General features: G+C 35.3%; 1 protein-coding gene across 4 annotated transcripts in view; it reads right to left on the minus strand.

Moving 5' to 3' along the window:
* Positions 1-8,349, minus strand: part of CRB1 (crumbs cell polarity complex component 1) — a 210,941-nt gene extending 202,592 nt beyond the window's left edge. For all 4 annotated transcript variants that reach the window (XM_003264508.2, XM_030818696.1, XM_012501946.2 and 1 more), the window contains exon 1: positions 8,071-8,349. In XM_003264508.2, coding sequence (XP_003264556.1) covers positions 8,071-8,140 — 70 coding nt within the window. In that variant the 5' untranslated portion in view covers positions 8,141-8,349. The remainder of the gene's footprint in view (positions 1-8,070) is intronic.
* Positions 8,350-12,358: the final 4,009 nt, after the last annotated feature.

Here is a 12,358-nt window from a genome sequence, read left to right on the forward strand (position 1 = left end):
TGACCTGCTTTTGTTAATGAAATGTGAGCCAAACTGAGGTATGTCAAAGCTGAGCTGAAGCTTTTAAGAGCTATTGTATGCTTCCTCCATTACCCTTTTCCCTCTGCCATTAAAACAGTGTTCTCTAAAAGGGAATGCCCCTGCAGATTGTGTCCTAAAATGAATGTCTTAATCTGTTTAGGCTGCCAAAACAAACTATCATAGACTAAGTGGCTTTATAAACAAGAGAATTTTTGTTGTTGTTCTTGTTTTGGAGGCTGGAAAGTCCTAGGTCAAAGCACCAGCAGATATGGGGTCTGTCCAGGGCCAACTTCTGGTTCATAGGTAGAGGGCCATCTTCTCCATGTGTCCTCACATGGTGGAAGGAGTAAGGAATTTCTTGGAGGTCTCTTTTACAAGGGCACTAATCCCATGTGTGAGGCTTCCACCTTTGTGACCTAATCCCCTACCAAAGGCCCTACCCCCTAAAACCCCCACTTTGGAGATTAGGGCTTCAGTATATATATATTCATTTGGGGAGAGGGGACGAACATTCACTATAACAATGAAGAATACAAACAAGGCAGAGCTGCAGCCAACTTGCACACAATATGTGGTGGGAACAAGATATACACCTTGTTGTTTTAACCCTAAGACGTTGGGTTTGTTTTTTGTTGAAATATAACCTAGCGGAAGCTGGATCATGTAGAGTGAGGTCACTAAAAACACGCTGCTCATCAATGTCTATGATTCAATTACCTAGAATAATCATGAAATCATAAAATGTAGGCCTTGAAAAAATGTGGTAATTAGATAATATAACCCCCTCATTTTACAAGTGAGAAATTGGAGACCTAGAAAGTTTAAATGATGCATTTATAGATACAAAACTAATTGTGGGCCAGAGCCAGAATCTGTTTTTACTGACACCACTCACTTAAAAATTAATGCTGAATGTAAATATTTATTCTTCAGCTATATTAAAAGAATAATGGATAATGAAAATTATAGACAGAACAAAATCACAATAATAATAATGCATCACCTGTGTGAAAAATTTATTGCTGCAAACCGGCAACTGATTATTTCAATGGTGTTGCTTAATTTGTTGGGTTAATTTCATTTTATCTCCTTGTATTCAAAACTACAAATTTGAGATCATCTGACTAGACATAATTGCTTGTTGTACAGAGCTGGTCTCTGTGCAAAGCAAACTGAATTGTGTTGAGATTGAACCATAAACTCAGCCTCATTAGCACTCTGCTCTCACTAATTTGCCTAAAGTAAAATAAGTATTTAAAGGTTCCAAGAATTCTGAATGTAGAGAAAGGAGTCATCCATCTGGGAATTATCAGGACAATTATGTGCAGAACCAAAAAGACTACACAATGAGGTTAATCTAGGTTGCATATCAGCCATTCCTGCTTTGGCAGATTTTAGTCACAAGAATGGGATAGTGGTTGAGTCTATAAACAGTTTACTCTGAAAAAATTTTAAAGGTGGAATGAAAACTTTTATTATTTAGGACTAACTTTTTAAAAAAAAAATAAATCTTCCCAAACCCTGATTTGTAGTGTTTGCCAAATTCTGTGATGAAATTACTTCCACCGTGGCTGATTTTAAGCCACCAACGCTTTAATAACTGGCCTTTTAAATTCCTCAGTGTTTATCTTTTGGAATAAACAAGCTGGTGTGAGCTTGTGGGAGGTTTAGAATCTGACAAACTTGTTTTAAATCTCAGTTGTATCCCCTTGTAGCTGTGTTTTTAGTATGTACCCTAGGCTGTCATTTGCTTAAGGTGTCCTAATGGTCTTAATAGCTACTATGTAGTATGATTGTAAGAATGAGAGATACTTATGGTAAAACCCCTGACACCTTTCCTAATTTGCCTTGTTTCACTCAATCCACTTCAGTTGTGTTGGACAACTTACAGTATCTCAAACACTATAGGCACGCTCCTGCTTCAGGGTCTTTGAACTTGCTATTTTCTTTGTCAAAATATCATTCACTGTGATATCCTCATGGTCCACCTGCTCTCTGTTACTCATCTTTTGCTTTCTTCTATAGCACTTTTTGTCAGCTCACAATTACATAATTTACTTATTTATTTGGTTTTTGTCTGTCTTACCCCACTAAAGTGTAAATTTCACAATATCAAGGATTGTGGTCTCTTCTATTCACTACTGTACCCTTGGAGCCTAGAACAGTGTCAGATATATAGATTTATGGCCCTCAATAAATATTTATTGGATAAATAAGTAAATAAAAAAATTATGGAATAAATAGTAAATTTTAATATTTATTAATTATCCTATCATAAGGCTAGGGACAACTAACTTTACATTGGTTACCTCTAAAACCAGTAAAATTTCTGTTCCAGCCAAACTATTCAACTCCAAATAGTCATGCTAATTCCTACATGTATGGGATACAGCAGTATGGGATACAGCATGACTGAATCCCATAGTGTTACTATTAAACATACACTGCCTTTGGTTTTGCTTTTAATAAAACTTTTCTGAAGATAAAAACTAGGAAATATAGGACAATCTACTTAACATGTTGCAACGAAACTTTGAAGGAATCACTACTTTTTATTAAACTAGGAAGGACACTAGATGACTGATAAAGGGTGCTAACCATAGCAAACAATAGGATCTAATACTAGATGACTGAGTATCTTCTTCCTTTCAGAAATTTTACTGTTTATTGTTAAGTCAAAAATATGTAAATAAAATAAAAGATGACATTTTATTAATAAACACAACAAATAACACATGCGCAGTAAAATAACTTGCAATGACTGTTTTGAATCAATAAAGGAAAGTAATCTTTTGGTGCCCCAAGTAATGAATGCAGTTTGTGAAAAAAAGTAGGTTAAAGAATTGAACATTCAAATATGGAAGACAGCTAAACTATTTGTCCCGAGGAAATATGAAGGCATGTTTACACCTAATTCTAATGCTATTTTACATATTGATCAGACTCTAAGTTAATTTCACAGCGCAAATTTACATAGGAGGAAATTTCTGAACACTTAATTCAAAGTGAAAGGCTGAATATGTAAAAGGTAGGGACAGTGTAAAGAGGGGGAAAAATAAGAACAATATGGGCACATTGTTTAGCATAATCTTTGTTCTACCACGTTAATACAAGGATATCCATATCATGTCTCTTGAAACATAACAACTATTTACTCCACAAATATTTATTGAGCACTCACTATGTTTAAAAAATCAATTGTAAACCAATTTTACCCAATAAAAGTGGTATTAACCAAGTGCTTTTTAAATCATATATCAGAGTTTTATTCATAGTAGATGTTATAGGTTGAATTGTGTCCCCAAGGTATGTCAGAGTCCTAACCCTCAGTACCCGTGAATGTGCCCTTATTTGTAAATAGGTTTTTTCAAATGTAATCAAGTTAAGATGGGGTCATTAGGGTAAATCTACTCCAATATGACTGATGTCCTTATAAGAAGAACAGAAGAGAGGTAGACAGATAAAGTGAGAACATCATGTGATGATAGTGGCAGAGACTGGAGTGATGCAGCTGCAAGCTAAGAAACACCCAGGACTGAATGACACCACTAGAAGCCAGGAAAAGGCAGGTAAAGATTCCAAGTGGAGTCTCAGTGGGAGCAAGGGGCTTCAACCTTTGATTTCAGACTTCTAGCCTCCAGAGCTATGAGAGAATACATTTATGTTGCTTTAAGCCACCCAGTTTGTAGTACTTCGTTACAGTAGCCCTAGGAACTAATAGCCCCAAACTGAAAGTAACAAAGATGTCCTTCAGTAGGTGAGTGTTTAAGCAAACCGTGCTACATCTATATAATGGAATATTATTCAGTAATAAAAAGAAATGAACTATCAAGTCACAAAAGCACATGGAGGAAGCTTAAATAAATATTGCTATGTGAAAGAAGCTCGTCCAGAAAGGCTACATATTGTACGATTCCAATTTTATAGCATCCTATAAAAGACAAAACTATAGAGACATAGAATGATCAGTGGCTGCCAGAGAATCAAGGGTGCAGAGAAGAGGCACAGGGGACTTTCAGAATAGTAATTATTCTGCATAATACTTTAATGGTGCATTTGTCAAGATGTAAAGAATTTTACAGTACAAAGAGTCAATCCAATTGCATGCAAATTTAGAAAATCATTTAGGAAATCAAGGAAATCCCAGAAAGTAATTCAGATTTTGACACAACAATCTAACTACATTACAAATGTATGAAATAATCTCGGAGTAGTGACAATTTTACTGTAAACTGATGAGATTATTTCATTTATGAGGAAGAAAAAAGATACCTTTTTCTCACACTAATAATTAGGTAGGCACTTTACAAAATGCCGCTGCAAGGATATTAACTTGCACAGTAAAGATCAGTTTTCAGTGTTTCTACACATGTAAAATTTTAAGAGTATGTGATTACCCCCTAATGAGTAACATCAGCCTTCTCTAACATATTAAGCAAATTCAATTATTTCTTATTTAATGTCTATTTGTCCTTTATTCTTTTAGGTATATTAGTAAGAAAGTACTTTTTAAAATAACTCCATTCAAATCAATTACTTAATAATTGCTAATAGTTTTTAGAAGATTGGATGCTACCCCAAACTCTTTAACATTGTTCTAGTAACTCTAAAGTAGTTTTGTCAAACCACATTTTATTTACATGTTGTGGTCATACTTTAAATGTAGATTAAAACAGTTACTTTTAAATTAATCTCGATGTGGCATTTACATTGAAAATATTGTTTACCCCCAAATTTATAAAGGACTAGAGAAATAGACATTACTTTTCTAATTCATGGTATGGTCGTTTTCTTTAAAACCCTTCAGAACAGATTCATACATCAAGGTCCCAAAAAGAGTTTATTATAAAGTACTCTTATTATTTAAAACAGTCTCTGAATAATGGATCACAGGAGAGTCTCACTCTAATAAGTTTCTCTTTTAATACATCAGAAGCAAAAAATAATAGCTCTTCTTGAATTATTAAAATTTAATTGGTCCCACACATTAGAACCAGTTTTGCAAAATCATGGAACAGGTATGAAAACAATCAGGACAAATTCATTGCAACTCCAAGTTAGGAGAATGTCTACCTGCTCAGAAACAGAAAGGGAATGTCACTTCCTGAACTCTGCTCTAATATTCCTCATGTCACATGTCCTCAACTGGAAGGACATAAAGGTTGATCAAAACATAAACAGCATTCCCCTGGTAGCTGAGCAAGGTAGAACTTTAGATACAAAATACAGTATGGAGCTGGAGGTGATTATTTTCTCTTAAATTTAAGGGAACATATTTCAAAGTTCAAAGGAAGAATCATTGATTCCTTCAATTAATATGGTATTAATAACTGAAATTTCTTTCTTCCTTTCTTTTTATTTCTTGAGACACGGTGTAGCCCTTTTTACCAGGCTGGAGTGCAGTGGCAGGATCATGGCTCACAGCAGCCTCGATCTCCCTGTCTCAAGTGATCCTCCCACCTGAGCCTCCTGAGTAGCTGAGACTATAGGCACATACCACGATGCCCCATTAACTTTTTATATTTTTGTGTGTAGAAATGAGGTCTTGTTATGTTGCCCAGGCTAGTCTTGAACTAAGTGATCTCGTTTCAGCCTCTCAAAGTGCTGGGATTACAGGCTTGAGCCACCGTACCTGGATAATGGACATTTCTTTGTTTGCTATTATGTTCCAAGCAGAGTCTTGAAGTCCTTATGCATTATCACTTCATGGGAATAACTACATGTAAGTTAAGAGCCCACACTCCAGAGCCAGATCTCCAGGTTCACATTCCAGATCTACCATTCACTAGCAGTATGGCCTTGGACAAATTAATAAACCTCTATGTGCCTCAGTTTCTTCAGCTGCAAAATGGAATTAATAATAAGTTCTACTTGACAGGGTTATTATGTATATAAGAATGACAACAGTTATAAAGCTCATAGTGTTTATCTTTTCTCCTAAATAATCTCGTTGAAGAGAGGGCTATGTTTATATTTAACTATTCTGATGATTCCTAGCATCATTATGTAGTCGGCTCTTAATAAAGATTTATTGTATAGCTCAGAGCTTCTGGTCACCTGTATTTGAGATGAAGAGCTAATTACATTATAGTTTCCTAGGATCTACTAAGTACCTGGGACTAGACTTGAGAGGCTGCACATTTTAACCAGGCATTTCAGCTCTCTAAGGTGCCTCAAAGTTTGAGGTACACTGGTATAGATGAATCTTTGTTTCATCTTCTATAAAATGTGAATTACTATGATAGTATCTATCTTATAGGGTTGTTGCAAGAAGTAAATGACATATAGGATATAGAAAATGCTTAACACAATGTTAGCAATTTTTCCTGCTAGATATTATGTTATTCACTTGTCTGGAACACAGAATTTATGTCAAGAATACTAGGTGGTAAGATTAGAAAGGAAGGCTGATGCTAGATTGTTTTAAAGTCAGATGGGGAAAAAAACTCAGCTAACAAGGTCTAAACTACGTGTTTTGATTGGGAAGGCAATATGATTATATCTTGCCAACAAATATATCAACACAGACAAAAGTCTACCTGCTTAAAAATTGAAGAAAATGAGACTTCAAATGTACTTTTTTAAATGAATAAAAATACTATGCTGGAGAACAAATCAAATAATTACAAAGTATTTAGAATCTATCAATAAAATCACTTACTCAAAGCGAGCAAAAACAAATGATGTATATGTAAGTATCAATTCATAGTTATTATACTTTTAATTAAAGATATCACATATTCATTTGCTTTAAAACAAACTGCAGCAAACTCTAGGAATTTTCATATATATTACATTGAATGACAAAGCTCTTTGCCATAAAATGCACCATAAACTCACTTCACATTCATTTTATGTCTTATTTCTTTTTCTCCCTTTGTCCTCCTACCTCCACAACTAAACACAGCACTTCTCTTCCTCATTCCTCATTACCTGGGGCCCACATTAAGTTTCAAGGAGGGTAAATAACTATTTAAATAACAACTCTTTAACAAATATATCTCTGAAAAAAAATCTTTTGTGCGTGTGTGTTGCAGTCAAGTATTATACTGATCATTTGTTTAAAGTCTGACTTGGTTTTTCTATACCTGCCATCAGCTACCTACCCACAGCATTTACTTATTTCTTCACTCAGTCTCTAATATATGTTCAACTGTAAACCGTACAAGTAACAATCTCACTGGTGCAGCCACAGAAGGTGACCCAGATTATCCAACACTGTGTGCTAATGCCAAGTTGCCTTGTTCAACGGCAGCTGCTCTACGCTTTGCCTTATTGATATTCAGATTCAACAGACACAAATCACATGGCCCCTTTGACAAGCACACACTCTCCCTGTCTTCGTTTTAAACGTGTTGAATAGCTACTGTCCTTCATAAACACACAGCTGGGGCAATTTGGTCTCCTCTGATTTTCCATCCTGCCATAGAACTGACAAGATTATCTCAGAAACATTGCTCTTGCTTCTATTTGGGGAAGTTTGTGGAAAATAATATCTTCATTTATAAAACAGAAACACATAACAGTAAAAGCGCATTTCTCTGGTGAAAGAAACACTTTGAACCATTACCCTCTGGGAAACATTGAGACTATCCCCTTGATTATGAGAGCAAATGTTGCAATACAGAGTTATCTAAAAGTGAAGATAAATATCTAGTATGCGGGAATAAAATGAAATATAGCTTATGAATAACTTCCTTTTAAAGGATACCAATTAGTAAAGGCCAAATCTATTTTGTAAAAGTGTAAACACAACAAAATATCTTCTTGTCTATGTGACCATTTCATTCTCCAGCTCACTACTACAAAGATTAAAAACAAAATTTCTGTACCTGAATACCTATTGGAAATCATAGAATCTTAAAATTGACTGTTCACATTGACTGGTATCACTGATTTCTTTAACACAGGACAATTAAAAAAACACAAATAAAAACTTCCTTTTTTAGCATTGTATTTTATAGAACATGCAACATTATCCATTATTTGTAAGAAATATAATAAGCCAGAAATAAACCAGGAAAAATGCCCAAAGTGGGAAAGGCTTACTTTTTATGTAGATAAGCAGTGAGAAACTGAGGTAGAAGATGAGAAGGTAGTTAATGTTCTTAAGTGCCATGGTCTTATCTAGAGAACATCCTCTGGTGTGTTGCTGGTGGTCTGGTCCCAGTCCGGCTCCTGATCCCTGTCTGTCTCAGAGAGGAGCGGGTGCCTCAGAACCCCCAGGTGCCATCTCTGTCCCACCCCACTTACAGCTCCTTCACAGAAAACACAGGGACTTAGATTCAAAAAGCAGTTTGTGCTTCTTAGCATCACTTACACGGGAGGATGGGGTGCTTTTTCAAACCTGGTGCAGATTTTTTCAGGCTGGATTGGATTCATTCCCCCCTCAAGCCTTTGCTGCGAGTTTTCTTCTGTTAATGCTGCCTCCTCAAAAGGGCCTGCATTAGAATAGTGTCTTCAATTGCTCTCAATAGAGGGATTAATTTCTGATAACTGTCTTGCCACACAATTATGATCTAGCAACTTTTAAAGGAATACTGTATGTTCCTGTATATTTACTTTCATCTTCAGAACACAATTCACAGACAAGTAATCTTTTCTGTTCCTAAATTATATTCCCACAACTCAGATTTCTGTTGTTTATAAGTTGGGCAAAGACAGAAGAAAACTTAAACTACTGCATAAAATGAACAGAGTTCTGGAGATCATTCAGGGGCAGATTATGTCATAAGTCCAAAGCTCATTTTATTCTCGGTTCATGAAATTGTATGCTCCGGGATTTCTTGAGCTTTTGTTTTACTATAATTGATGAATGTAAACATGTTTGCTTATTTAAAAAATACACTTATTTTAAATACACAATATTTTCTCAGATTAAATTGTTCAAGTCCTTAAAATTGTGTTTTTATTAGACACCATGAAAACATCCATTCATTGAAATCAGAATGCTTTATTTTCTAATAGGTGTTAGTGCTAGTACAGAGCCTTTTTCCGTTGTTAAAACTGTTCACTGTTACACTTTAAAATGCAATTTCTATAGCTGATTTTTACAAAGCTTTATAAATCTGCCAGATATTTAACTATATAACGTATATTTTGAAGTCTTTATATTTTCTGCCCATGTCTCTAATATTTTGACAGTATGCTTAATGTTTTTTATTAATATTATTCTCTCACATACAGATTTACTTGCTAAAGTAGGATTTATCCATTTAAAATTATTTAATTTTTATAGAATTCATGATAATTATTATTTTTAAAGATTTTTTCCTCCTCTCATGCAAATAATTTAACTTGGGCAATTTAACAATTAGAGTAAAAGAATTTCAGATTACAGAAGGATTATTAACTCCCTATTCTAATCCCTGTGTTTTGTCAGTTGGAGAATTGAGAAGCAGAGCAATTATTCTGTGTGCCCAGAGTCATCTGGTGGGTCAGTGTCAACATTAGGACCAGAGTCTTCCCACGATTTCTAGAACATTAGTTCTTCAATAAATCTTGTGAAGTCTCTTTTCATCTTTATTCTTACGTGTTCTGTCTTGCCTTTTGCAACGATACCATTCTGGGACATCTACATACTGAACCAACTTGATCTCCATTCGTTCTAAAAAGGCCTCCACCATGAACCCGAACACTAAGGAATTTACAACATGGAAGGCCAATTGATAGACTGGAAAAAAAATGAATAGACTCAGGTAAAGAATCTTATGGTATTAGAAAGACTTCTGTTAGGGTGTCTTTAATTATGAGTGTCACAATCAAAGAAACAAAGAAAATTAGTTTTTCAAAAGACAAAAGTGTCAAGAAAATAAGTGGTTGAGAGAACATGTTATACAAAGAATGGTTATAGGAATTATATACATGGAGTTTGAATATAAAAAAATAAGTGGATATAGCCATTATACGAATGAGTCAATGGCTACCATGTGTCAGATTTGGGCTAGTCAAGAATTACTTTAGAAAAAGATATAATATTTATCTTGAATTTTCAAGCATAAGTATGGGTATGCTGTGGTCTGAATGTTTTCCCCCCTTCCCAAATTCACATGTTGAAACCTAATCCCCAATGTGATAGGAGTTTTGAAAGGTGGTTAGAGCTAACCCTCATGAATGGGATTACTGTCCTTATAAAAGAGGCCTGAGGGAGTTTATTTGCCCCTTGCACCACATGAGGACACATAGAAGGTACCTTCTATGAGGAACAGGCTCTTGGCAGCTACCAAATTTGCTGGTCTCTTGATGTTGCTCTTCCCAGTCTCCAAAATTATAAGATGTCAATTTCTCTTGTTATAAATTACCCAGTCTAAATTTTGTTATAGCAGTATGAAAAAACTAAAGGTATAACAAATAAATAGGGCAAGAGTGAAGTTTAACAGTTTTACAGAAAAGGGATATGTATATAGGAATAGAGGCCTAAAGCAGTTGGGCAAATCAAGAAACTAGAAATATTCGGATATTGCAGAAACATAGGTGTGAAGAGATGTCAGGAAATAAGACTCAGCAAATCCACAAAATCAAGGAAGTTTAATTTTCAGTATGAGGAAAAGACACCATTAATAGGTTTTAAATGGTGAATTCACATACTCAGAGTTGTGTTTAGAAAGATAAATCTAGCAGCAATGTAGCAAGGGTTGGAAAAGGGCAGATGGAAAGCACAGAAACCAGTGAGAAGGATATTGCTGTTGTCCACAAGAGAGATGATAAGGGACTGAACTAAAGCAGAGACAGTGGGGATGATAAAATGAAACAAAAGAGCAATAAACTAGATACATCTAAAGACATATAGAGAATAAGGCAACATGAAAACTAATTTTATCAGGTTTTGAGCTTCAGCATTTGAGCTATTATTAATGTCGTTCATAAAAATGAAGAATATAGACAAGGGCTGCTATACAAGAAACAGCAAAAACCATCCTTCCCAAGTCAAACACATTTAAATATATGTCTGTATTTGAGCAAAGTGTAACTTTTATAGAAATATGTAAGTGAGCTCAACAGCAACAAAGCAATACAACCAACTGAGATAGACAATTCTTGACTTTTGGAATGGAGAGAAAGACAGAGAGAGAGAGAGAAAGAGGAGGAGGGAGGGAGGGAAGGAACAAACGAAAGAAAAGAAAAGAGGGAAGGAAAAATGAAGGAAGGAAGGACAAAAGGAAGGAAGAAAGGACAAAAGGAAATAAGAAAGAAAGGAAAGAAAGAAGCAGGAGAGAGGAAGGAAGGGAAGAAAGAAGGAAATAAAGAAAAGAGTAGTTCAGAAATAGAGAAATCAATGAGACCTGAGATGAAACTAAACTCTCATGTGGAAATGCTACAATTCATAGTTCACAAATTGTTCCCATGGAAGCCAACCTCTACTGAAGATGAGCTCACAGCTTAAAACTATGAATCAAACTAGAAACCCACTGCAATGACAGACATCGGACACAATGAATGGGAACATTCACACTCAAAAGATTCATGATAATGGAGCTAACTTAAGAGATTATAAAATAACACTTTGTTAAGATACAGAAAAAAAGAATCAAAGAAAATAAGTTGTTGAGAAAACATGTTATACAAAGAATGCACTGTTCTGGCCAGGTGCGGTGGCTCATGTCTGTAATCCCAGCACTCTGGGAGGCCGAGGAGGGTGGATCACCTGAGGTCAGGAGTTTGAGACCATCCTGGCCAACATGGCGAAACCCTGTCTCTACTAAAAAAATACAAAAGTTAGCCGGGCATGGTGGTGGCCACCTGTAATCCTAGCTGCTTGGGAGGCTGAGACACAAGAATCCCTTGAACCCGGGAGGCGGAGGTTGCAGTGAGCCGAGATCACACCACTGCACTCCAGCCTGGGTGACAGAGTGACAGAGTGAGACTTTGTCTCAAAAAAAAAAAAAAAAAAAAAAAAAGAATGCACTGTTCTTATGCACTGTTCATGGGTAAATTCATACAACCTTTATGGAAAACAATAAGGAAATTACTCAAAGAACTTAAAATAGAACTATCATTTGATCCAGTAATCCCATTACTGTGTAGCTACCCAAAAGAAAAGGAATCATTATATGAAAAAGATACCTGTACTTTATATGTTTAATGCAGTACTATTCACAACAGCAAAGATATAGAACTAACCTAAATGTCCATCAATGGATGATTGGATAAAGAAAATACGGTGTATATATAACACAATGGAATTCAATTCAGCCATAAAAAATGAAATCATGTCTTTTACAGAAACATGGATGGAACTGGAGGCTATTATCTGAAGGCAAACAACTCAGACACAGAAAAACAAATACCGCATGTTCTCACTTATAAATGGGAGCTAAGTAATGTGTACACATAGACG

This window comes from Nomascus leucogenys, chromosome 9, assembly GCF_006542625.1.
Source record: "Nomascus leucogenys isolate Asia chromosome 9, Asia_NLE_v1, whole genome shotgun sequence".
Classification (NCBI taxonomy): Eukaryota; Metazoa; Chordata; class Mammalia; order Primates; family Hylobatidae; genus Nomascus; species Nomascus leucogenys.